Source organism: Anopheles maculipalpis, chromosome 3RL (genome assembly GCF_943734695.1).
Source record: "Anopheles maculipalpis chromosome 3RL, idAnoMacuDA_375_x, whole genome shotgun sequence".
NCBI classification, from domain to species: domain Eukaryota; kingdom Metazoa; phylum Arthropoda; class Insecta; order Diptera; family Culicidae; genus Anopheles; species Anopheles maculipalpis.
In genome coordinates this window covers 48979393-49006792 of record NC_064872.1, presented here as the reverse complement: position 1 = coordinate 49006792, position 27400 = coordinate 48979393, and the positions used below count along the sequence as shown (strand labels likewise).

The following is a 27400-nucleotide window of genomic DNA, read 5'->3' as shown; positions in this document are numbered from 1 at the left end:
CTGCAAACAATGACGTTGAAAAACATTCAACTCAGCAATGTAAATTAGCCATTTTCGTAAATTGTATTTTGTTCGTGCTGGATTAACAAACGAGCGAACGAACAACGAGCAAGCGAGACGTTTGAAAATTCGTTTGCCCAAATTGTGATCCACCAAGCAAATGGGAAACAGATGTTTCTCGTCACAGTGCAAATTGCAGCAAGAAACCACACAGCAATGGAAGCAAGATCGAGCGCGAAGAAAAGAACGATCGTAAAGGATATCCAACCCGAACCCGAAGGATATGTGGAAATGGCATAAGAGCGCCATATGCGTGGCAAAGCACATGATGTCATGATTAATGTATTTTTTCACCATTCGAACGGCTCTGAATCGTTGCGAATGGTTGTGAATTATTAAGAAATTTTAACAACTGTCCATGAGCAAGGATAGGTATCCATCCTTAAAAGGGAAGTTTCTGTAAAGCTAGATGCTGCGATGCTTCTGATGCTGCGTTGAGTGCTTTACGGAACGGTAAGAATTCTTAACCCAATTAAAAGTTACACACACACAAGGTACCAGCACCCCTAGGGAAACTATTCTAAGCTTATCGAGAAACTTGACATGATATACACGTGGAAAGGTGTATTAATGAAATAATTTAATAAATGAACCACATATCGTCGCATAGTTGGAAACGGTAGTATAAATGCATTCTTGAGTAAGTCGCAAGGTGTATCTATTGACGGAAACATGATTTTTTAAATCTTAACTATAAAATTTGGCCCATGATGAAATGGAGAAGAAAGCTAAATTTTGCTTGCTGCTTCATTTGTTTGATAAATGATTCTTTATTGCATGTTTCAAAAATGTTTCTCAAAGTGAAAAATTCTAGAAATAGTCGAACCGACAAGGGATTTTCAATTGCCACACTTCAAACCTTGTACTTATGGCAATGAATTGGTAAAGTTAAATTGTGGATGATTTGAAGAAAGTGTACCATTACATTGCTCACAATAGTCATCGTCGAAGGTGTGGTCGGTAGCCGAAACGTTTCAAGCTTCGTAACAATAGTAGGTCCGTTGGGAGTTTCTTAATTAACGTAAAAGGTAATTCCCGATAGTAGTATAGATTGCCGTCCGGTCAACCCTAAGACACCGCACATTTTGAGCCATAAGTTAGCGGATGTTCTACAAGGTTCGTCCCACCCATGTGACGAATAGAAGGCGAGTAGCTGATAGGATAGGATGATCTTCACTCGCCATTCGTGATAACAACCTGCACTCTCAACTATGATAAGCGAGTCTGCACTAAAGCTTAGCCTTTATTCGATCTAATGTGAAACTTCACCCAAGTTATTCGCATTTTGATTATTCCAAAAGTGTATCTTCGTAGAGTATATACAGCTGGAGGAGGTTGTTGATGGAAAAAAAAGGCAAGAATCCTGTTTGGTGTCATCTGCTTTTCTGCCCTCGACGATTCTAATTCTCGCGGCGTGGACCGACGACGATCGTTGTCACACTGGGCATACACGGGCGGAAGTCTGCATCGTGTCGGTGGAGACACACGGCACAACAAAACAGAAAGAAACGTATCCAATACTTGGCAACGGTAGCAGGACGTTGCGCTCTGCAGAACGATGGCGGCGACATCGCAAGCGTCGCCGCCGTCTGGTGAAAACCGGTTTACGCAATGTTCTACCAGCGTCGAGCGAATGAAGCGATTGGTTCTGCACACGGTCGGGTGGTAAACAAAGGGGAGCTAAGGCTCCGGCACGGAGGACATTTCTTCAAGCAACGGATCTAAGCCGCTGCTGGATGGTGGAGCGTTTTCCGAGTGTAGAAGACCGCTTATTGCCAGTGCACCTACGGCGAACGAGAAAAACACAAGGGGCGCACGTTTGGTGCTGCGATATCTGCGTGCGTTGCCGACCGAGTTGACAAACACTAGTAAAGCATAACGTTCTTATTTTAGAATTTTAACGATATTATGAATATCGGACCGGTTCGTTCGGTGTTTAGTGTGTAAAATAAAGGGTGGTGAAAGAACGGGACAAAGAACGCACGAAATGGGTGTGTGTTGTGTGCTTCTTTAATGCGTTGTTTAGTGCTCAATGCGGCAATGCATTTGTAGGTATTGATGATTGCTGGATGCCACCAATTAGGGTGCAAAATATTGCTTGAAGTTTTGTTTCTTCAGTCCATGTGCGGGGTCCAGTATGGGATGAAACCCGACCCTACGTGGTAAACGATTAATGTGCAAAATTGAAATGAACACTAACGGGAAGCGGCATTACTACCAACGTGTTCCTACGATCATGATCGAGGAAACGGGGGATCCAAAATCCCTCCATCATATTGTATCTTCAACCATCGGCAAAACAAAGACAGTCCTTTGCCCTTCAGTCCGTGTGCTGCTGCTGCTGCTTGCTTGTAGGGGGATTGTTCGGTCGATCTTGCCGTGCAGTTTAAGGCGTTCTTTTGGGGTAAGATGCTGTGCTTTGAAAATGGGTCTGTGGTGGTGTAGGTTTCATGCTCGTTTGCGGTAATTGTTGCGCAGAGTGGAAATTACGATGATACGAGGGGTCAATTACGTCATCGAATGTCGGCCATTTGGTGGAGGTCCGTGTGGAAGAAATGTGGGAGTAAAATGATGCGTGCAAGTGGAGCTGTGTTAGCTGGGCAGAGAGTGAACGGAACACACCACGAGAGATGCCGCGTGAGCAGCATCGATCGCGATCTCGGGCCAGCTGAGAGAAAGGCGCAGCAACACAACAGGCTAATAGTCCATTCGTTCGTCCGTGCTGCTGGTGTGCGCAAGCTCGGCACACTTTAGCAGGCTCTGTCCAAATCCCCGCATACTTCGATCTTAACGTTCGCCGTTCGCCGACCACGCGAGCAGCAGCAGTAGTAAGCGGTGAGAAAGTGAATCTGTTTTGTAGCGTGAATTGTATAATCGCGCAACGATGGCGTTGCTGTTGCCGCTGGCGTGTTGTTCCCCATTTTCCTCAAGTGTTTCTTGCTGTGTGCTGCATTTGTGTTTCTTCTATCCCAAAGCTGTGTGTGTTTTTATCGATGGTGAGAATCAGGAAACCATAATTGGCGGAAATCGTTTGTTACATACAACTTTTCCACAGCAGAGCAGCGCACAAACTATTCCTGCTTTCCGGTCGTCGCTTACTGCCAAACTGTAATTGTATTGCTCCACTAAGGAGGGTTTTTACATCCATCCACCTGAACCTGCCCCTGCGGCGTGCGTCTGTCTGCATGTGCTGAGATCAGCGCCATGTGTAGCAACGAAGAGGTCAAATTGGAAAAGTGATGCGGCAATAAATACACAAAAATTCACCTTCTCTAAGGTGCAACGTGAGTGTGTGTGTGTATGTGTCTGTGTTCACAGCGTGTGGGCGTTAGAGGGTGGTGAAAATTTATGTGTCGATCGTAAACCGATCGACACTTTGCATACGCTTGCTCGCTGTTTTTGTTTCCATTACAAACGCCTACTGCGCTGGTGAGAAGAATGAGTTCAGAAGAGCCAAAGCAAATTGTGGCGTTTCTGGAAGAACTTGAACCTTGATTTCAACGATTGTTCTTAAGTGAATCTTTACTTGAAAAATATCAAAAATGAGCTTCAATATTACGTTTGTGTAAAGTTTATTCCCGCTAAATTTGTCACATAAAATTCTATTTTTAAACTACTTAGCAGTGAAAACAGGTTCTTTGCAGTGATCTTGGTAAACATTGAGTGTAAAAGAAAAATCCATCCGTCAAGAAAGAGTGAAGTCATCTATGGCGTGTCTCTCGGTAAATGGCAATTGAATGATCGCGAAAACTGTGTGCGTCGGATGCAGTAAGTGTGTAGAAACGAAAATCGAACAGTGATTAAGTGCAGTGAGTAGGGTGGTACAACTACTATTGATGTCGGAATGATTGTAATGATTAGTTTGTGAGTGTTTTCAACATTAGCGAAACTCGTATACATGCTGTATAGCATACGAGCTTTTGTATATGTTTCGCCCTTTTGAAGCAGTAGTATTCAGTGTACCAAACCACGGCGACATGAACGGAGTTACAATGATGGACGAGAACGATATGGACATTAAGAGTCCGATACGGCGTCTGGGATCGACGAGAAAGCTGAATCTATTCAATAGTAAGTAGTAGAAGTAATTGCAGTATTTATAATAGAGTTGTTTATTCACAGTAGATACAAACAATATGCACTATGGGCCATGAAATTTGCAGTTGCAGTCAATTGAAACAATTCATATTAAAGTCCCAGTGCTGGGGCGGTACGGTGGTGAGGCATCATGGCAGAACCGGGGCTCCAATCCCATCTGGGCAGTTCCCCCGTAGTGAGGACTGGCCATTCTGCATGAACAAAAGAATAAGAAACAATCAATTTCAATCTATTAAAACTACGCAAAGTTTGTTTAAACTCAACAATCAAACAACTGGTCTTTGGGTGATCCTCCAAATATCCGATCGTGGTAGTATCAACGGTTGATGGTATGGGATTCGTTGCACCTGCATTTGTCTACCTGATTGCAATTCCCTTGAGAATTTGTGGAAGACTGTTAAGACAGAATCGAGTGCTAAAGCATCAAGATTCAATCAAGGAGCTTTGGCATCAATAACACGAGTGATCTACCGAAGGAAAGTCCTTGGTAAAAACTGACAAGCCACTAACTTGCCAACATCTTGTCAAGAAGCAAAATTTTGCATTTGCAATTTCTTGAGTCCCGGAATATTTGTTTGTTTGAGAGAAAAAAGATAAGTAAATACAGGTAAATTATGGCCCAGTGCCTTCGAGAGATGCACGTAAAAACGATAATGAAATAGTCATTTATTGTATTTTGATATTTTCGTTACAATTTTCATTTTTCGAGCTATTTAAATTATGTTGAACAAACCGAGTTTTTCAAAAGACTAACAAAACATTTGAAATATTAAAACAACTGTGCTAACTGTTGCTTATTGGCAAATTACAGGTTATATCATCCTAAAGAAGGTATAAAATAAGCAATGAAATTTATTGGAGTTTTTCTGAAACGTCATGAATGATCTTATTTTAATTTTAAGAGAATTTTACCTTTTTTATCTTCTTCTTCGTCTTCTTCTTCTGGCCTTGTACAACATATAGTCAGTTCTACGTGCGAATCATATTTTTCATCAGCACTGTAAATGATTGTTCAAAAATAATTTCCTGATTGATGCTTTGATATTCTCATTTACCCACGATTTTATAAATATGGATGCCACCCAATCGCATTGCCTGCAACATACCTTCATGGTGTTGTTTGTGTTGTTTCCGACATGTTTAAATATAAAAGATGATCTATTTTATGGTAAAGTCTATCAAAAAGTATCCATCGGTAATACGAGACTCGGTTCAGGTTCAAATCACGACTTAACTGAACCTCTCATATGAAGAATGAAATCTACTGATGATGTAAATAGTCTATTATTTAATTATTTAATTTAATAACTTTATAATATGCTACATGCTTCCTTACATAGTGCTCTATTGTACATGTTAACGCTCAATTCGTATTAGGGTAGAATATTCTTACCATAATAAAAAAATTACCCAATCAGCCAACCAAAGCCTGATTTATAGATTCAACATAAAAAACTGTTATCAGTACAATAACTCAAATGGAAAGGAATAGAATGTTGGTTGTATTAAGCAGAAGGAACTGATAACATAACATAATGTAAAAAACAATCATGTTCCAGCTGAAGTTAACGACAAAAAAACATGTCTATGAATTTTTTTTAATGCAATCAGTGATCGTCACTGTATTTTATTGCGATTGCTCTTTCTCCAAAACAAACAAAACCAGAATCGGATCACATAGACGATTCTGTGCTGCTCTAGTAATTTCTTGTCGAGGTATTTTTTATTTCTTTATTGAAAGTCACGTGAAAAGGAAAAATAAGAACTGTCCAGAAAAAGATTATATTGACTCATCATCAATGTTGATTGATGAATAAATGCATTTTTGCATAAATGTTCAATGCTATTTTTACACACGAATCATCAGCTTGTGTGTGGTTGTGTTCTGTAGAGACTTATCCATTGATATTTATTAGTGATTTTTTGTTCCGTAAACACCAACGCTGACGTTCCCTAAAAATAGAGTTCTCAATTATCTCATCAAATTGTGCTTAACGTTGATTTCGTTGACTTCGTTGGGTATCTAATGCATCTGGATGATAGGGAGGGATTATGTTGCTCAGTTGCTCAGCATTACAGTTAAGTCAATCAAGTTAAATTGCGTTGTTTCAACGAGCTTTCGTGTTTATCTGTGGTAAGGGTGCCTCTTTCTCTTGGGATGATTATTCTGTGGAATGGCATGGAGATTGATTCATGACCTCAAAAGGGTTCAAATGGGTCTGTTAAGATGCATTTACACATGAGGTGCGTAGTTGTCGGCGTAAGTGATCGTAAATGATAAAGAATGTTGCAGACTAATAAAATGTTCCGAGGGGTGATTTCTTTTAATACAAATTTTGCTGCATTTTAGGGCACACTCTTCAATACATTTATATTACTTAGGCCTTAGTCCTTTGGCCTTTGTACTTAGTGAATGAACTAAATACAGTTACAGACTTATGGTGGAACATTACCATTGCTTACAACTTGAATCATTGATTAATCATTGTTTATTGTTCTAATATTCGTGCAAATTATGTTCCTAACTGAGAAGGCCCGTATAATTTTCTAATGCATTTGTGCTATTTCAAGTTCTAGAATTATACGAAACATCTCAATAAGTAAATTCGTTATAAGACGGGGTAGGTGGTTTTTATGCTTTGCCATCGAAAGCAGCTACCGTTCAAGCTGAGTCACATTAGTTGGTGTTGTTTTTAATGACCTGTTCTGTGTTTTTACTTCTTACGGCTTTCGTACGATAACTTGCACCTCAACAGTACTGTTTATTAGCCTTGGTGCTTGAAAACAACAAAAAAGTAAAGCAGCTAAAACACAAACACAACCGCTAAACGATACGAACAAAAACTCATATCTTGGTGGGTCTTTATGTGAAGGCAACCGTGAGTTTGGAGTGTTTGTTTTGGCTGCAAAACTAAACACGTTTCAACAATTGAGGAGTAAAAGAGTAGAAATTTAACGCCAAACCATTTTTTTCTCATCACATTGCAGTTATTATAATGTGCAGTAATTTTTCATTTTGGAGATAGTTGCTGGAGATTTGAAGCATTTGTGCATTTGTATGTTCAATACAAAAAACAGCTGGTTTGTATATGTTTGATTTTTTTAGCAGTTACGCTAGACAATTAGAAAATGAATCAAAATTTCGGGGTCTTAGTTATGTGGCTAGGATGTTTATGTTTCTTTTATAGACATGAAATAACATTTTCGTCTTTTTTTTTACATTTACATGTTCGTGTACCCATAAAAATTTAATATTTCATTCACATTTTCCCTTTTCTTTTAAACTACAACCCCCCGAGGGGGTCTCAAGAAGTGTTAATCCTGTAAAAATGTTCCCTCTAGACGGTCTGGACGAGATTCGATAACCAATGTCATGTCATGTGAAGAACGCCAGACGCAAGTCGCTATCGTTTCGGTTACCGGACCCAATTTTTGTTAATTGGTTATTGGTATTGGTTAACATTTGCATTCTGTTATCGCTCACCGGTAGCCAAAGCTTCAATCGCTTGATGATAATGATGGAGGTTTTATGTTATTAAAATAAATTCAAATTTTAATTTTAATAAATGAAACCTAATTTTTTTTCATTTATTGAGGTTTTGAGGGTTGAAAACTAAATTTACCACTCGTTCAAAATATGTTTCCTACCGTTTGATTCAAATTCCGCTCACGTGTTTTAAAGCTACAGTTGAAAACTTCAAGCCGTGTTGAGTGTGTGTTTTCATAAGGCCGACCTATGGAGGAGTGTCTGTGTGTTGGTGAGAAAAACATAGCTTGTGATTTCACCAACACGTCGTTTATGCAACGCACTAACACCATTTCAACAGTGGTCCATGCATGCTTCGCGTATCGTACGGCGTGCTCACATTTACCTCCAGCTCTCCGGCATTAGTGAAACAGAAGTCTAGGAGAGAAGATGAAGAAAAACCGTCCCTAACGCATACAATAGCACAAACCGAAACGTTGTTTGACCAAGTTGGTGGAGGTCGCGTTTGAAATAGAGTAGGCTATTGTTTCCAGGAAAACACGGATGCTGGCCCAAAGTGCGCGGTAGTAGTGTCCGTTGTCAAAGTGATGCGAATGTTGTTGCCCGTATATTGTTTGTGTCCGGTACGAATTTTCGCCGTACGAAATGTGTGCTCAGTGTGGTGTTGGAAATACTCAACTTTGTGTAAACATAGAATCAGTGTTTCCATCTTACTTTGCTATGAGGAGAAGAGTTGAATGAACACAGAGTTGTTGCGATGCTGAGTGACGGTTCTTTACAGTAAAAGAAAAGAACTCTGTAGCAACAGTCTTGCGTGCAACTTGCGTTTAAGTTTGTCTCCATCAATACGTGCAAATTAATCTTTCACATCAGTTTGCTGCACATTTGGTTTGCTAGGCCCGTGCTGGATTGAAAGAGTTCTTTGCTAGTTTCCCGTTGGAGTGAGCGTTTCTTCTGTGAGGAAATGTGTGTTTTCCGGACTCTCTCTCTCGCTGCACAGATTCCCATTTGGTGGTGAGCGCGTTAAATCCCATCTAGTGGGCATGGGTGCGTTTCATATGATTTCGATCTGCACACAGCAGCGCTCACTGCAAGGTCCGGCTTAAATGGAACAGCATCCAGTTGTGTACGACGTCACTTCCTCAACTCAGAGTCAAATGGTAGGCTCCAGGGAAGAAACAGGAAAAAACTCTCTCACAGCTGGAACTGCTTCGGAAAATTGTTCTCAATCAGGCAGGCTCCTGCTTTGATAAGAGCACAAAGAATCGAGAAAATAGTAGCGGGCGTGCCTGATGGAAAAACGGTTTAATCCTTTGTCTGGTGTGAATTTGGTGCTTGCGGATGGAATATTGTAACTAAATTTACGCCGTTTTTTTGTAAATATGTGCATTGAAGATTGTCGTGAAAAGAAGGAAAATCTATGTATTTTGTAAATGTGATGTGTGCGTGTTTGAGAAGTGTTCTTACCATGTGCAAAGTTATACAAAAGAAGCAAATAGTCTCGCGTGTATAAATAGATCGATTGAAAGTCTCGAGTGATTAAACATGAAAATGCGCGATGCTGTAAAAATGACATGCATGCATAAGATCGTAGAAACCGTAAATTGATCTTGGCCGCAGTAATTGATGCGTCTCGAATTACTTTCAGTCGGACTGACTCCTCCGGCTTCCTCCGAGCTCGGCGGCAACGACAGTCGCCACACATTCAAAACAGCAGCGTTTCAGTTCATGTGGCGTTCGGGCCGAGAATTGATTTCACAGACATGAAATGAGGTCTTAAAGTGGGACAAGAAGGGTCGGAAAACGCAACGAAGAAGGCTATATTAAGTTCTCCACCGTTGCGTGTTGAAAATTCGTACGCTTGCTCCCCCGAATAGAACCAGTTCCAAAGAATACGAAATGAGTTCAGTCGTCGTTTTGGTTGATGGTTTCTTGCAAGTGAATTTTTAAACAAACGAATGGGATAAGAATTTCGGCAACGCTTGGCATACAGGCATAACAATATGCACTGGTTGTTTGGTATAAAAATTGTGTTTCTAGTACTATCCAAGTTTAATATGTTGTGCTAAACTGATACGCATTTGTCTGACAGTTTGTTAGTTTGGTTTGGTTTGGTCATGGAGTTTTATCTTTTCTTAACCTTTGAGTTTTGTATATTGTTACTGCACTCGAATTTATTATGAAACGATTTGATTACCAAGGCCATAACGCAATAAATCGATTGCAGAAAAGAAATTCAATAGCAAAAAAAAAAATCCTAATACAACGCAAACACAGCATCGGTAGTGAGAAACAAGATGTTTTAAGTTGTGGCATGTCGAGAGACTTCTGTGAGACGTCGACCAACCGATACAACAGAATGAGAAACAGCAAAAGACGTTGATGCTGTGAAGAGCAAGAGTGCAAGTGCCCAAGAGAACAAAACACTATTCGTGCGACACGCTAAGAGCAACGCTGAAGAATAAATCAATTTTCCTATTGCGTTGCTTTCCTTTTATGAATCATTGCACATTTCCGGAAAAAAGTAATTCATGGTTGTCGTTAAACGGGGCTAAATAAGCAAAGTGTTGTTGGTCTGGCTAAAGTACTCTAAGCAATCGAACTCACATTTAATGGTTGCACTAATCATTTGAAGCCACAGATTATGACGGCAAGAATGCAATTGTAATTGGATTTTGAATTTTCGAAGTGTACGAAGCAACTATTTGTAAATAGTTCAAATAGATTCAAAAGCTGCTAAACCCACCGCAGCAGGGCAAGAAATTTTCTTTCAGCCATAGCGTGCAATCAAAAGAAAGTTGTACTGTTGCAAAAAGAAAGACGAAACACAAACAAACTAAAGGAATCTGTGTGTGTGTGATATGGGTTCGTTATATCTTATCAAAAGTTTTATCTTATATATGTTTTGAGTTTGGTCTCTACTCTAGCTTTTATCAGTTTGTTTGAATTTCCTACACGAGTTTGAGATAACTAATTTAGAGAGTCAATGTTATCGTTTGGATCAGGTGGGGTGTGCTCCAAATGTGCAATTAATTGTTTTTTTTTTTTTTAAATTTCCGTACAAAGAGTCATTACAAAACAAACACTAAAAGTAGCATATTTTTGCTACTAATGTATATTTATTTTTAAAACGATTTTTCCCAACAAACACTGAAAGGGAAAGAAAATAGATCTGCTTGTTTGTGGTCAGTATCACACACACACACACACACACCTGTCATGGAATTGTATTTTCAGCAGATCCAACGATAACGAACGAACGCGAACGATCGAAGTGAAACATAAGGCAAAATGTACATGAACTTGTTTAGTGACGGATTTTCATCGCTTTCATATTTTCCATTGCGATCGGCAGCCCTGCCAACAAACGAATGAAGCAGTACTACTGGTTGGTTGGAATAGTGTTGTTGTTTTTTTTCTTTTCTTCTCTTTGACGGTGTGGAATGTGGAGTAGAAGCAGTGACCGTTCGCGTCGTCCATCGAAAGATGATAAAAAAAAAATGCTTGTGATTACACGAATACCTCATAGGACATGCACTGGAAACTATGCTTTACCCTTTTATTACCCCACGGTCATTGTTACCCCTTTCCTTGTTGCACGGATTGGTTCGCTCTGTGCAAATATTTCCCGCAGTGACTGACTCCCTTGTATGGTTTTCGTAAAGCAAAGAAGGAGAAAATTTCCCTTTCCATCTACAGAATTGGTTTATCGGGCAATCGGTTTGTTTTTTTTTCTATCTGGAAATGGAAAAGAAGATGTGATAAATTTTTGGTTTGCACCATATTAATCCTAAACACTCGACTGTTTATCGAGTTGGAGCAGAGACCAGTGGTTTATTTGTAGAGATGTCAGTTGTTAACAGGAAGATACTAGTATCGAACCTCATCCGTGACCGTCACCTCTTACTGAAGACTGACTCAAGACTGAATATCCAGCTTTTTATGGGAAACTTAAGTCAAGAAATCCAAAAAATGGCTGGTCAAGAATATCCATGGAGGTTGTGAAAAGCCAAAGAAGTACATAAAGTATTCTTGTTTTTTATTTATTTCATAATGACGACTAGGCCATATTCCTTCGAAATCATTCAACTTTACAGGGTTTCTGAGTAGAACTAGACAAATGCGATAGATTTATAGACAACGATCAAGTTGAACTGGACAGCGGGTAGATTGAACTGGATAACCGTCGCCCTTTCTTGATAATGAACAAGTTGAACGGGACAAACGCTTGGTTGAAGTGGACAAACGTCAAGTAGAATTGGACAGTCATATTTGAAATGGTTGATGAAACAGTTGGAAGCGTTTCGGAAACGATTGGCAAATATTTTAAAAGTAACCGTTGAAATACACATTTTTTGTAATTTACATGCATAACATGCATTCAATAATAACATTAATATAGTTTTTTACTTTGAACATGTTTGAAAGCGGTAAAACAAATGTATATGATTTTTTGTACGTCTGATTTTATATTTTTGATTCAGTAAAATAACCATGACGACAGCTACGAGAACCCGATTCAGTGATTATACACAGAAACGTCTTCTGTCATCTTCTGTCAAAAGATAAAACTTTGAACAGGTGTTGCAAATATTTTATTTCTACCTCACTTTTTTAAATAAAACCATGCGTTCTAATTGTAATTAAATTCAGACTTTTGGGACTTATTAAAAATTGGAAATTAGAACAAAATGTGTATTAATTTTTTTTAATTTTAAAATTTTCCATGCGTTTGCGAAACCCTTCAAACCCTTTCATCACCACCTTTTACTAACCATTTCAAATATGACTGTCGAGTTCTACTTGACGTTTGTCCACTTCAACCAAGCGTTTGTCCAGTTCAACTTGACCACTGTCGAGAAAGAGCGACGGTTGTACAGTTCAACCTACCCGTTGTCCAGTTCATCTTGAGCGTTGTTTAGATGCCTCGCACTTGTCTAGTTCTACTCAGAAACCTTGTATAGATATTGATAGCATAACCATGCACGTTGGGCAGTGCTTAATTGCATTTTGACCGAGTCTTAAGGCTTTGCTACGGATGTATGTGTACATTTATCAGACAAATAGAAACCGAGCTTCAGAGCCTGAGCCCGGGCCCGGTGGTGTAGGCGACAGCGGCGCCGGTCTTCAAACGGCAGGTCCGGGGCTCAAATCCCATCCGGACCGTTCCCCCCGTAGTGAGGACTGACTGGTTATTGGTCGTATCAGCAGTCCAGTAAGCCATTTCGATGGCCGACATGACCTTAGAGGTCGTTGAGCCAATAAGAAGAAGAAGAAAACCTGCTTAAATATGAATTGTTTCAAATCACAAGGGCGTACGATCATCTCTATTCGTCTTCACTTAAAAAATGCATGATGCGCAATCACTTGCGTAGGTATTCCGGTATTGCGTAAGGCGTTGATCTCGATTGTGGCCTGGATTTGTGACGGAAATGGGGTGGCAATTGAACGGAAAATCACATGATGCTAATGTTAATAAAAGCGGTTGGTTAGTTTTCTGCCGCTGATGTGAAATGCCTATCGAAGCACACGAATGTTTAAGTGTCTACAGCCAGTTAGAATGTTCGACATGTAGAATTAAATTGAAAACCCATCAGAAACCGTGCAAGATTTGCAATTACCATGTTTGCCGGAATTGTAAAGTGTATTCGTCCGTCGTCTGTAACGCAAATGTTTAACCAGCGGAAGTAACGGCAATTTTAGTTTGTCGCGATCGTAACCATTTGCAACCTGAAAAGCGGAAGCAATGAAAGCTTTTATGGTAAAACTGGCCAACTGGTGCTGTCGTTGTGTGACCATCACGTTTGGGTGCCCGTCGACCGCTGTCACGTGTTTTTTGACGCCAAATGAAAGCAGTTTTGCTGATGTAACCACATCAACACACATCACTGGGTTAAGGCACACTGCAGCAGATGCTGCAAATCGTTGTATTTTTTTTTTTACTATCGTCGAGTTTATGCCGGGTGTCATTTATGCTCGTAAGATCTTGTATCCCTTTCCCGTCGATGCTGTTGTTTTGTGTGACTTTAAAACAAAAACAACCTTTCACTCACACTCCGCTGGGCTCCATTTTCAGGGTGCGAATCTCGATATATTGTTGTTGAGGAACGAGAAAGTCTGAGAAATTGCGTAATGGTCGGCTGACTTCGAAGAGCAGCACAGCGGCAGGAGTGTGTCGTTTTTGGATTGAAAGATCGCGCACGATCACCCTACAAAGCGAACGTTCAGGTGCAAATGTCAACATATGGGTATGATGGTTTCGAGCAAGCATCAACGGGCGTGCTCTGGGTGTAATTAATTATCGAATGACGCTCGTTCGATTGATTGAGCACTTCCTCACCGCGACATCGATACCAACGGGGGGAGACTGGAAATGCAACTCCTCATCACCACCACCACAACCAAGCCAAACGAATCGACCGCGGATGTGCGGTGTGTGGTCATGATATGTAGGGGCTTGATACCTTTTCACTTGTTGAAACAGGCGGATGGTCGCGCTGGTCTGGCTAGACATTGCAGAAAAGGAATCGTGGAACATAAAAAAAAAACTTGCAACAAATCTCCACGCTGACGATTGCACTTGGCCTGTTTGGTTGGGATGGAAGCATTCAATAAACTAAACAGCAATTTTTGTTTGTATTCGTTCATGGTTTATCTCATGGTTTAACAATCCTTTGAAAATTCGTTGTAAAATTGTCCGTAATATGGCCAATGTTTCATTGAAATAATGTGTGTGAATTTTATTGCAATTCGTTTTATGATTCGTTGAACACTGGGCCACCGTACAGCTTGCAGCATGCACAGATAAAACTTTCACTTTTATAGTTTTTATCCACGACCTGGTTGATGAGAGTGTATTGTGAAGGGGAGCTAATAAAGGGTTACTTTCCTTTCTCTGGATGTACCCATGATCTTAGATTCCTTGGGATATTTTACCGCCTGGAATCGAATTTTCATTGTGCACCGTGCATTTTGCATTAAAGTACATAGAAGAAAATCGGATAAGGATTTTTGCTATGCCCCTCTACCGTTTTGATCAATAATTCTTTCCTTCATTCGTATCGGATGTGACGACTACAAGCTTCCTACTAACTGTGATTTATAATTGCCGTGATGCCCGTTTTTGTTGCGTCCGGATGTAGCGATCAAGAGCTTGTATATCCACCATTAACTGTGCGTCGTTGCACGTACATGGTTTGGTGGTCATTCCAAAAAAAGTATTCTGCTGCCATTAGCTTAACTTAACGATTTCAACGTGCGATGTTTTTTTTACATTTCGGAGCAAATGGCAGCAGCAAGGGTCAGACCACCATTTCCCCACCGGAGCACACTCAACAGAACGTAGAAGAAACGTCTGGCCTGCAGTTGTTGGGAAGATATTCTGCTGTTTGCTTGTGTGTGGTGGAATCAAAACAAAAACACACAGCTGAGGAAAACCATTCTCGGTTTTTGTAGTCGCGTGGCTTTGCTCCCCTCCCCACTGACACTGGGCTTGTTGATCGACATCTGTGTCGTTTCAAATGTCCGCCTGGAACAAGGGAGGCTACAAATGTGTCTACAAGTCGACGTCCTATAGATTGCAGTGTTGTAGTATTAGACATGCGCATCAGTACGTTTGTGAATGCATCTACCGTTCATTCATGCCTTGGGATGCATTTGAATGGTGGGAGATTGAGAGCTGTGAAGAATTTGGTTCCGCTCGTACAGGCAGGCTGCGCAATCATGGTGCGTTTGTTCGTGGGCTAGCGTTTCCGGTGTGTGAACAAGCTAAATTTAACGATGTGCAAGCTGTGTTTAGTCCACCCTCTGATACACTGTGTTTTAACAACATTGACCGAGAATTGCTGCTTCAAAAGATTCGTCGTCGGGTCTTTAAACAATATAAAGTGCTTGAAGCCAGTGTTGGGTATAAGCGATTGATAAGAGTGTTTGATTCAATGCGCATAATAACTACCGATCAGAACAATAAACTTTTCTTTGGTGCAAAGACACAATCTTTCTAGTGAGTAAAGGTCGCAACAACTATCTGGTCCAATGGATTGATTACGTTCTTGAACGGCGATGTTGGATCTCTGCTGCATGTGTGTGTTGGAGCTGTCGAGCTGTTGGATTATGTTTATTTTGTAATGGCCACGCTTTCCGTTGCCCATGGCTGAGACATGACAGAACCGGAATGAAGCTCATCCTCATTCAATTGGAGTGATTGCGACATGTTTCCGGTTTTTCGTAATGTGAATGTGAATTGAGTAAAGTTGACTAATTTAAACTAACCGCTGCTTAACGTTTGTTTAGAAAAGTGATATAGTTCAGTCGCCGTAACGTGTGAACCAACGTGCTAAAAAGAATCTCATTCGAAGGAGGTGGCGAACATTAAATATATATTAAAACAGTGTTGTTGAGCGTGCAAAATGTTTCAATGCATAATACAGCAGCGTAACGGATGGATCCATCAACCCAGTCCCGAGTTTCGGGATGTCTTCCCAGGTAATGTTTTGTGGAAAATTATTAAATGTTTCATGTGAAAATCGATCATTATTATTTATTAAAGTGTAGCGTTTTTTTTTGTTATTGGACTGGTTATTGGACTGCAGGACTAGGTTACAAGATAAAGAAAGGTTCTACTGTGCGTGCGTTATGCTCTAATTGTGCTGAAACAATTGGTTGTCTTTTTTGGATTTTTTTTTAACACTTATGTTCGTTAGACGGCGATTTCAAGTGTTGCAAAGTTTTATTTTGTATTGCAATCAAGCTAGTTCAATTGAATGCTCAACATTCATTTGAAGACTGCAATGGAACACGTTAGTACGTTGAATGGTTAAAGTATTCCATGTATGCAAAACGTGAATCGTACAGTGAATAAAGCTTTGTTATTCCAACGATGCGTATGAATAATTAGTCGGACAACGGCTGCATGTATGTATATCAAGCCCATGGGCATACGTAGCGAGTAGAGTAACAGGGCGTTGATGTGCCCAAAAGCCGGATTTAGTTGTCGTGAAGTTGCAAGAATCTAAAGGCATGCAAACGCATCGGGCACCAGGGGTTCGTGTTGATGTGCGTGTCACGAAGTGGTGGAATACAATGAACCCGACCACATGGCTGGCTATGGCTTTTATTGCAATACATGGGTTTTCCATTTCCGTTGTATTCCATTATTACGAGGGAAAAGCAAAACATGCCATTTTTAACTAGCTTATTTAAAGGTAAATCGATTATTTATTCTGGATGGAGTAAAAAACTGTTTTCAAATGTGTTTCTTAGAAAATTCTAAATAGCTATATACAATAAAATATATCCACAAAATTGTTGAATGGTTTCATAGAAAAAAAGTAATCTTTATCCTGTGGTAATCCTGTGGTTTCAAGTCAATAAACAATGGAGAAACGTCTTATTTCATAACATACGTATCTTCTCACGGAAAATGCTCACCATTTCCTGAAGCTTACATGCGTAGGAGTCTTTTTCAGTTTACGTTAGTCGTTCAACAGCTGGAAAATACATTCGAAAACTGAACAACGCTTTTGTTGGGGGGGAGAAATGATTGAAGAACGAAAAAAAAATGTCAAGAACTCTCTACACGATTGGGGTGCGGCGGGCACAAACACTTCCCGGTTCTGGTTCTCTCGGATGTTCGAAACAACAAAGGGGAAAGCGGTGTAGGTTAAAAGGGGACTAACATGTCCCACTCTGCCCCGTCTAGAACCAATCCATAATCCACGGAAAAGAACGGTGACTCATCGACGAAGGACAGGGATAGTAGTAGAATAAAACGGATGCAATTTGAAATGGTCGGTAGTGATTCCGACCATGGAATTTGTGTGTTTGGGGTCGAAGAAAGGCCTGCACGCGACTTATTTCAATGTTAGTTTGCGTTTACTTTATTTACTTGAACAACTCTCCGACGTTTTGGAGTTGAAAAACACAAAATATGCGTGCTCTCTCGACCTGTTTTGTACCCAGCACTATCGAAAAAATTACATGGTTTTATTATTCTTAGTCTATTTATATGTAATAGTGTAAGTTAATAAATATTTTTGTGTCATGGATCCAACTAAGAAACGGACGGAAATGGGAAATATTCGACTAAAGATTAACTTTAAAAAGAAATAGAATTAAAGAATATGTTTGAAGAGCAATTGATGGTGTACACGTTTCGCTCAAATTTGTTAACAATTCATCAATTTGTCTATTTTATTTGTAGATATCAGACAACAACTAAACGAGCAGCTCAAATTTCTGGACGTCCGCATGGAGGCACAGATAGCGCTCGTACAGGAACTTCAAGACTTCTTCCGACGGCGTGGCGAGGTGGAACTGGACTACAGCAAAAGCTTGGACAAACTAGCTAAAAGCTTACAGCTTCGACACAAAGAGCAGCGCCAAAAGTGAGATATTTGAAGCATCTTGGTGGAATTTTTTGATGTTGAACTTTTTCATCCATTCTTCCAGACGCGAACAATGGCCAATGTTCTCTTCCTACTCGTGCTGGCAGCAGCTTGTCAATCAAACCAAATCTCTCTCCAGAGACCATGCGGCCATGTCGGAAATATACTCCACACACCTGGTGGCTCGTTTGCAAACGGTATGGGACGACGTCCAGCGCATATATCGAAAGGTAAGGGAGACGATACATCTACGCTGATCAATTTGAATGGAATTGCTGCAATAGCACCGGTTTTGTTTGTGATTTCAGTGTCGAGAGATAGGGTTTGAGACGCACGTAGAAATATTGCGAATTTTACAAGAACTCCACACGAATATGAAAACATACCACACGCTGCAGACGGAAGCAAAAGAAGCTGAAAAAAAGTTGCGACTGGCTGAGAATCAACGGATGAAGCTGCAGCAGAGTGTCCCGAAGGAAAAGCTAGATCGCAGCAAAAAGTATCGTTTGATAGAGAAAGAGGTGCTGAAGCGCAAGAACAAATACACGGACGCAAGACTGAAGGCGCTAAAGGCGAAAAACGAGTATCAGCTATGCCTGGAAGCTTCTAACACGACGATTCACAAATATTTCGTCGAAGATTTGAGTGATTTAATTGATGTGAGTATTTTATGCTGTTGCTGTTAGAAACTGTTGCATTATGTGTGTGTTACGTTGTTTCGATTGCAGTGCATGGATCTTGGTTTTCATTCGGTTGTGTCGCGCGCTCTGCTGATGCACGTTTCCGCTGACCAGGGCCGATGTCGTGCGGTGCTACATAATGCTGAAACTCTCTCGCATATCGTCAACTCGATGGACAGCCGTGCAGACAAGCAAAAATTTCTTGAGCAACATAGTGCCGCTTTCATGATTCCGAAACGGCTGGAGTTTCAGGGCCAAGACGAGGACGTAGAGCCAGAATTACAAAAGGCGTTGCATCAGGAGATGGAATCACGGCTAATGCAGCTCGAGCAGCGCGTGAATAACTTGCGTATGGAATCGGAAGAAATATGGAAAACGCTGGAAACGGCAGAAATCAATCTGCTCGATATACTGAACACGAAGGATTACGATTGCACTGGGGCGTTTGGCGATGGTGCCGTTGCTTTCCAGAAGCCCGAAAACACGTCCGTGAAATTGCGATCGGATAAGAACGAGATCGAGGAGTTCTACATAACGGTAAGCACCCACAGCTCGTCAGTGCCGATACAAAATATCCGGCATGAACTCTGAATGGTTTTTTTTATGTCTCTGTTTAACGCAGAAAATACGCGAATACATTCTTGCAACGTCGCGAATAGCACGGCTGGATTCGAAGGCAGAATATCTCCGTAATGCTTTAGCAAAAGATTCGGCCATCAAAACGGACACTCTTACAAAATCGAACGTGCCCAAGCGAAAGCGCATTGGCCGCATGAACAAATCGGGTCGGCCAAAGCTGTTTGGTGGTTCGCTGGAAGAATATCTTGAAGTGTCCGGCGAAGAAATTCCATTAATTGTGCGAAGTTGTATAAGAGTTATCAATCTTTACGGTAAGCTTCTATTGTTTATGGGAACAATCAATGTACGGCTTGACGTTGTTGTGGATTAATATGTTCTTTTTTCGTCCGATTGCTTAGGATTGCATCACCAAGGCATATTCCGAGTTTCAGGATCTCAAGTAGAAATAAGTAACTTTAAAGAAGCCTTTGAACGTGGCGATGATCCACTAGCTGAAATGACCGATGCATCCGACATCAATTCTGTTGCGGGTGTTTTGAAACTCTATTTACGAGAACTACGCGAACCGCTTTTTCCTTTAATTTACTTCGATCACTTTGTTCAGCTGGCACGTAAGTAGTCGATAAACATTGTTTCGTCATTGCAGGATCTTTACAATGGTTTTCTTACGTGTGCTCTTTTCTTAGAACTCGAATCCAAGCACGATATCGTATCAGGTATACGCAAATTCTTCCAAAGTCTACCCAAGTCAGTTGTTGTGGTTGTTCGGTACCTCTTTGCCTTTTTGAACCAGTAAGTATCGAATGCTAGGCAGGGAGAGAAAACTATTGGAAATGCTTGAAAAATCTAAACTATGAACTAATTCAATGTCCCTGCTACCATAGCCTTTCCGAATATTCTGACGAAAATATGATGGATGCTTACAATCTGGCCATTTGCTTTGGCCCCACGTTGATGCCAGCGCCAGAAGATAAGGACCAAGTGCAGTACCAGAATCAAGTAAATGAGTTAATCAAGAACATCATCGTCCATCACGCAGAACTCTTCCCGAAAGATCTTGGCGGGATGCATTATGAAAAGTTTATCACTTCGGAAACCTTTGAAGACATGTTAGTAAAGTTTTTCATTTACCAAGTTCATCAACATCGTCTAATTGTTCTTCATTGTTGTGCGTATTTGCATGTATTGCAGTGATGTTGGTGACTCTCCGACAGAGCAAGTATCGGAAGATCCGGACTCAGAAGTGTATCCATCCGAGGATGAGTCGGACACGTTTGAAGCAATTGTTCAGTTCGATTTCAACGCACGATCCGACAGAGAATTATCGCTACGAAAGGGGGATACTGTGATACTGTACAATCAGGTCGGTACAATTTCTATAGTGTCTACCGAGTGTATTACGTATTTCTTTTTGAAATAACATAATTGTTTATATCTTTTCCTTGTGGCAGGTTTCCAACGATTGGTGGCGAGGTGCAGTAAACGGCAAAACTGGACTCATTCCGGATAAGTACATTTCGCTAAAAATCAAGTAAGTTAAAACCGCTGCTTTTATATAGCTACAGGTCATGTTCAATTTGTTTATCTATGAATTTTGTTCCATTTTTAGGGACGAAGATCGCGATAAAAGTGAACATTTGAAATCATCCAGTTCCGAAGAATCCGTCCGTAAGCGTCGTCCCAGTGGAAATATTTCACTCAACAGTCAGCTATCGATCTGTACACAAAACTCCAACACACTGTCTAACATAACGTGTGGAAGCGACTACACCGCTTCCACCATAAGCGCTGCAACGGCTTCGGCCAGCGGCCACAGTGCCGTTGTTGGCAGTGGAGCGACAGGAGGTGGCGGCGGTGGTGGTGCATCTAGCAGCAGCAGCATTGGAGCGTCCGGGGCCGCTGTAGGCTCAATGCAACCAGCATTGGCATCTCCGGGCCATCCGCAGTATCATACCATTCAGCACGCACAAGTGGCTTCTTCCGTTCACCACGCATCGGCAACGGCAACGTCACAGCAGTCACACACACAGCAGCAATCGGTAGCAATAGTAACGCACCAACCACCGTTGCCATCTGCGCATCATGCTCCTCCAGTGATTGGCGAGAAGTTGGGCAGTGAGCTGAAGGATGCAGACTTCATTCACTACGATAGTGTGGATCACTTGAAAGCATCACCGTACAATTACCACGACGAACCGCATTCTTTCGAAAACTCCTTCGAGTTTGTCGAAGATATGGCTCTCTTCACATACGAGGTACTGGAGACAACTGTGTAATGCTATCATTTGATATCTTTTCCTATATTTTCGACGCTTTATTTCAAGTTCATTACCGCCCATACCTTTGAATGTTTGTTCGATGCTCCTTGAATCGTAAAGCCGTCCTTGCTTGTTTTCGTTGTTTGTTTATCGCTTTATGTGTCATGCGTTGTTCTTGTGATGTGTTCAACAACGTCGTGGTGCGCATCCTGTTCAAAGCTCTGTCCCACAAGCAGCAACCCCACTTACTGAAAAGGTGGACCACGTCAAAGACTCTACTTATCGAAAGTACAGCAAATCATTGCCCCTGTATGGTAATATCGTTTTTCCACCATTGCCTTTGTGTGACAGACAGAATAGAACGTGGCGTGGTACATGTCCATGTTTAGCAAGTCTAATTTAAAAGTTTTTTTTTTTCGTTTATCAGCTTCTTGTGTGTTTGTGTAATGCTTTCCGCTACGATGAACGATCCACCATAGTACGAGTATTTTTCGTTATTCGTGTTGTGGATGGTGATTCGTATCACTTTTTGTTTTAATGCATTAGGCTAAGATTACACGATTATTATGAAGCTAGCGGAAGCAATTTTTTTCAGTTGTGCATGTGAATGCCAGTGTTTCTGTAGTAGATTTAGTTAAACTTCTTTTTGCTGTGCTACTTTACCTTGTTGCGAATGATTGGACTCGTGCTGTAGTCGTATTGTGTCGTAGATGCCTAATTGTCCTCATGCTGCAACGTTGTTTGTTCTTGGTGTTAGACTATTAGATCATCTCTGTCTCTTTTGCATCAAATTCAGACAGTAGTGTATGCGGGACAGGCTTTAGTTGTGTACAATAATCATCGAAACCATTTGAAAAAAAGCAACGAGAGTGTATAAACACACGAGAGTGGTGTAAAATGTGCTTCACTTGGAAGCGACTTAGATTTGAACTATAGAAGCTAGTTACACTAACATTAGTTAAGTTTGCGAACAAAGACAGACGATAAGAAAATACACGAACAGTGCCACAAGTGTTGACAACAATGTCAGTTAAAGAAACGACAATTCAATTCGATCCTTGTTGCTTGCAAAGAGGAAACCGTCTGTACCAACAAGCGAAGAACGAGGCAGCTTATTCCGAGAAATCATATTACATATGATGAATCACACTAGTTTTTAATGCCAATTAAAACATTTAGCCACATAAACAGCACAGTTGTAGTTAAGCTACGAAGAATAAACTTAAAAACACTCTCCTCGTGAATTAAATATTCAAACAGCAGCGATCAGCGATGTATCTTACCTTCTCTTTAACCATTAGCCGTGCTCGATACTACGGGGTATGTTGTTGTTTTCTTTGTTGTTTGAACCTGTTACTGCTTTTCTTATTATTTTCGCCGTGTGTGCTCCATTCCGTGTTTGCTGCGCCATGTTCTTTGCGAATCGTTTTTTGTAGTTTTCATACTAGATCATCGTGTAATGTCGACTGTGTTTCCCAGCCTTTTGAAAGAGCACGAGAGGTGAGCGTGTGTTTACATACCTAAAACTGTTAGCTATTTAGATTGGATGTTACTGATAAATGTTACCACAGTTTTGATGAATAACGGGATTGCTTTTTATCCATCACCACCACCACCGCTTATACTAACCATGTAGTGTATGGTAAAACTGATTTGGTTAACTGTAACTACGCCCTTACATACGTTGAATCAAACGCTTGATACAATTTTGAAACATAGAAATATTATTATTATTTTTTTTTATTCATAAAGGACGGCCAGGCCGTATTGCTACATAGAAACATTATTTAAGATATTAATTTCAAATAACAACCCCTTGGATAAGTATCCCGTTGAGGTGAATGTGCATGGCAGGAGAGTGAAAGCATTTTTAGCTTTAGCCAATCATATGCAATTACATCTATAACTTCAACTATTCTTACATTTATAAAATATGAAAGCTTCGTAGAAACGATACACCTTTCGACATTAAACGTAAAAGTCCCACAGCGCGTCGGACTCTCATATCTCACGCTTTTTATGCATTTTCATTACACGCTTCATTAACCCTCTTCACGCGCAGATATTGCTTAAATAAGATCATCACAAATCAACATGCTTATTCAGCGATTACTTCTTTACAAGATTTACTTCTGAAAGATTTACAAATGAATAATATTCTTTCTTTTTGTACGCTTTTCTAGACATCAAAACCATCGGAACCGATCTATGCAGAACCGACAAAAATTACGATGAACCGGGAAAAATCGCCAGCGGCCGACAGTGGTACAAGCAGCAACAGCAACGACGAGGAATCGGATAACGTAGAACTCCGTCCGCGGCTTGGCGGGATGGGTGATCCACCAGAGCACAGCAAATCAACGCTTGGATTGAACCGCCGTAGCGAATCGACACTCACGAGCACGAACAAAACGGTGGACGTAGACAGTGATGGACTTTCGGCCACCACCGACGACCAATCCGATCAAACCAGACCGATGCGCAAGTATCATTCGAAGAGCTTCAGTTTGTCCGAGAACAAGCTGTCTCTGGCTGCGGCTGGTGGATCGGCCACACTAAACGTGTTTCAGCAAAACCGTGACCTGTGGCAGAAGCGTGCCGCACAAAGCTCCTATCAGAATCTGACAACATCGCGCATCCTCAGTCGCAACCGAATTGCACCGGATTTGGTGATGGATCTGCCTCCATCAGCCATCAACAAGGAAACGGCGCATGCTTCGCGAGAATCGCTGGACACGGAACTGGAAGACATGACGTCGGCGGAGCGTTTTGCAGCACAAAACCAGTGCACGTTAAAGAAGAATGAACGATTTTCGAACGAATCACCCGTGTACGAGAATAATACGATGAAGAAGGAGGTTAAGCTGGATGCGAAAGGAGGTACAGCGACGGACAAACCGAAAGCAGAGGTAAAGCCACAAGAAATCAGTATTAAAAACTCTAGCGCAGTAGAAGTCCCTCAGAAAATCGAGGACTTTGTAGCGGGGGGAAGCACTAAAGAGGAAGAATCGAGAAGGATATCGGGTGCTGCCATCGCGGTGCCGGCTGTGTTGTCTTCCTCGCCGGCAGAAAGCAGCACTCCGAGCACAGTAACAGACGAAGAAGCGGAAGTCGTTTCAACCGTCAACGAGAGCGCTGGTTTGTTGACGGCAAGCTCTTCAGTCGCTGCCGGAAAGGAACTCAGCAAGAGTCCGATTCCTGTTCGCAACACGCAGAAATTTGTGTCCCAATTTGCAGATTTGCATTTAACTGGCGGTTGTTTGATCAAGTCAACGGAAGGCACTTCGGCGGCGACCGCTACTTCCATGGCACAGGAGCAGCAAGCAAAGAGCCTGAGCTCGTTTAAGCCGCAGGTAAAGGTCAAGCCTCAGATATTGAAAAAACCACAGGTGCTACCACCGCAAACGCCCGAAATGCAGCGCCGTAATGCGGACTAGAAGTGGCTGTTGTTCTCGCGCTCTAACACTTTCAACATGTAATAAATATGTGTGAGTGTAGCGACGAGAACTTGGGCCGGAGGGTATTGTTCGTGGAACGGCACAGGTTCCCGGATGAGATTTGATCATTGGTGCAAAGTTTACAATCTTCATACGCATAAAACAATAAATTGTAACATACTTTCGCACAACGGAGCAAACATGCATAAAATTGGGGTGTGTGGGTTTATGTGATTTGATGAGGGGTGTGTGGTGGAATTGAACAGGGCACGAGCATGGATGGAGGAAAACACCAATATTTCGAATATATACATTGATGAAAGCAAAGTTTTTAACGATTAAGAAGACTGGATCGGTACAATACTCGTAAACAAGTGAAAGTAAAACTTAAAGCGTAACGTTAGACACATTAGCTGAAAGTGGTAGAAAGGAAACACCATGACGGTAGACAGGAATGAACTGATCGAGTCGAGGCGTGCTGAACACGCCGCAGGGAAGCTGTCGTGGTGTCGTTTGGCGGAGTCAGTTCCATTTTCAAGATTCTTCCTTTCCCCGATATTGGACAACGAAATTACTCAACTTTTTTTTTGTTTAACCGGGACGCGTATTATTCGGCGAATTGCTGTTGCAAGGTTGTGTTTCTCTTCCGTGTTTTTTGAGTCGGACTGTGTTTTAATAGTTCCGGTAATTTGAATAATTCGACTCCTTTAGTAGTTCTTTAGCCTTGACACACACATTTTAATATCTCTGTAGCACCTCGCTCAAGCAGCAAAAAAAGCACCAGCTACCGCAAAAGGAATGAACAGAACGATGGAGGAGTGTGTGAAAAGCAACACACAAACCGTAACGAATACAAGGTACACGAAACGCGATATAACCAGTAGTGTGTAGTATGTAGCAGGTAGGCCCCAGAATGTTTCGATTTACAAATAACACACTTACCAGGTGCATGAAGGATTTGGCGGCAACACATAACAGGGAAGCTAGGTATAGTTGTAGGTGAATACGAAATAATAGCAGCTGCAACTCTCTTACTCGGACATTATATGACGACTGATGCAAGCACCCGATGTTACTTTGGTACATTTAACAATTTACGACTTTTTACTGTATACAATTATGTAAATTCCGTTACTCCCCGTTTTGGTTGAAACTAACCTCCCCCACCCTGTTTCCTCTCTCTACACTCCAGTTGCTTTCGTATCAGCGCAATTGCAGCAGACAGTAAACAAGCAGCAGTGTAATGTATGTCGTATTATATCCATACTGGCAAAACAAATGTGTAAAGTAATCATTCTAACGATTTTCATCATCCTGATCATGAGCATCCTTTAACATAACCTCCAGCAGAAACAATTTAATGCTATATCTGTCGTACTACAAACAAGCAGAATACACCGAATACACTCTGACCGTTACTATACTCCATCTATTATTGCAATACCATTTCTTAGTACACTCAATAGTTAAGACGCAGTAGGCGAAGGAGCTGCCACCAGCAGTCCAGCCCACAGCAGTAACCAATAGACGAGTATAAACAAATAATCTCTTGCTATCATCCAACCTATATTAATCCCCTCTGTATGTCGTGTAGAGCCCCAAAGAGGATTAGACTATTGCAAGGCAAACCAATGAAATATTTCCACATACCGTGTGAGCACAAACAGGTCATGTGCCGAACTCTCGATTACACTTTTGTTGCCATTAAGGAAATGTCTGCTAAAGTATGCCATGGAATGAGGTTCGTTCAGGGGTTTTTAGTTTTAGTGCGCTTTCATGGCTTTCAGCACGTGACGTGACGGTATCAGGGACTCGCGAGTCGATCACCATTACACCAAACGGTGAATGGCGCAAAAGATGTCATGTCCGCTGAGTGACCGTTTCGAATAAGTTCACCCAGTTTTTGCCACATTTCCAGTGAGTGCGTGTTGGTGCGAACGAGCGAATTCTAGTGGGAAGGGAGTAGTTTTGGTTAGTTCGCACAGAAGAAAGCAGTTAAACACAAGAGGCGAAGAAGGAACGCGAAGTATAAGGAATATACATACTTCTACAGATTAATATACATAATTGCGTGATGACGCATCCGCAGTATATACAGAATAAATGTGAAACTAATGTGAAACAGTAGCGAGTAGCGTGTGACGAGTTTGATTGGGATTCATTGGTAGCTGGTATCAGGTAAGTGTACCACAAACTATTACAAACTATAAATTTATTATGATATTCACTAGTCCGCAAATAATGGCTTAACAAAAAAGTATGCTTAAGTAGTTAATGGGAAGAGAAGGTATAGGGTGCTAGGAAGGATTGCGAAGAAAGGAAGGAAGGTTCACGAATACGAACAAGAAAGCGAGACAGAAAGACATTGTGTGCTGTTGAAGGCCGATAGAGCCCTGACCAAGGGGCCATGCGAGCC

At 41.2% G+C, this 27400-nt stretch overlaps 2 protein-coding genes across 2 annotated transcripts in view; both read left to right on the top strand.

Annotated features, from left to right (window-relative positions):
* The window catches only part of LOC126563292 (uncharacterized), a 77959-nt gene that overhangs the window by 46426 nt on the left and 4133 nt on the right, over positions 1-27400 (top strand). The gene's annotated exons all lie outside the window — the stretch shown is intronic.
* The window catches only part of LOC126561367 (SLIT-ROBO Rho GTPase-activating protein 1-like), a 118779-nt gene continuing 95365 nt past the window's right edge, over positions 3987-27400 (top strand). Inside the window, exons 1-13 of the mRNA XM_050217477.1 lie at positions 3987-4131; positions 17847-18030; positions 18095-18260; positions 18339-18689; positions 18759-19247; positions 19333-19600; positions 19688-19900; positions 19976-20081; positions 20174-20398; positions 20481-20652; positions 20741-20820; positions 20899-21544; positions 23731-25041. Of these exons, the coding sequence (XP_050073434.1) occupies positions 3987-4131; positions 17847-18030; positions 18095-18260; positions 18339-18689; positions 18759-19247; positions 19333-19600; positions 19688-19900; positions 19976-20081; positions 20174-20398; positions 20481-20652; positions 20741-20820; positions 20899-21544; positions 23731-24984 (4299 nt within the window). The 3' untranslated portion in view covers positions 24985-25041. The remainder of the gene's footprint in view (positions 4132-17846; positions 18031-18094; positions 18261-18338; positions 18690-18758; positions 19248-19332; positions 19601-19687; positions 19901-19975; positions 20082-20173; positions 20399-20480; positions 20653-20740; positions 20821-20898; positions 21545-23730; positions 25042-27400) is intronic.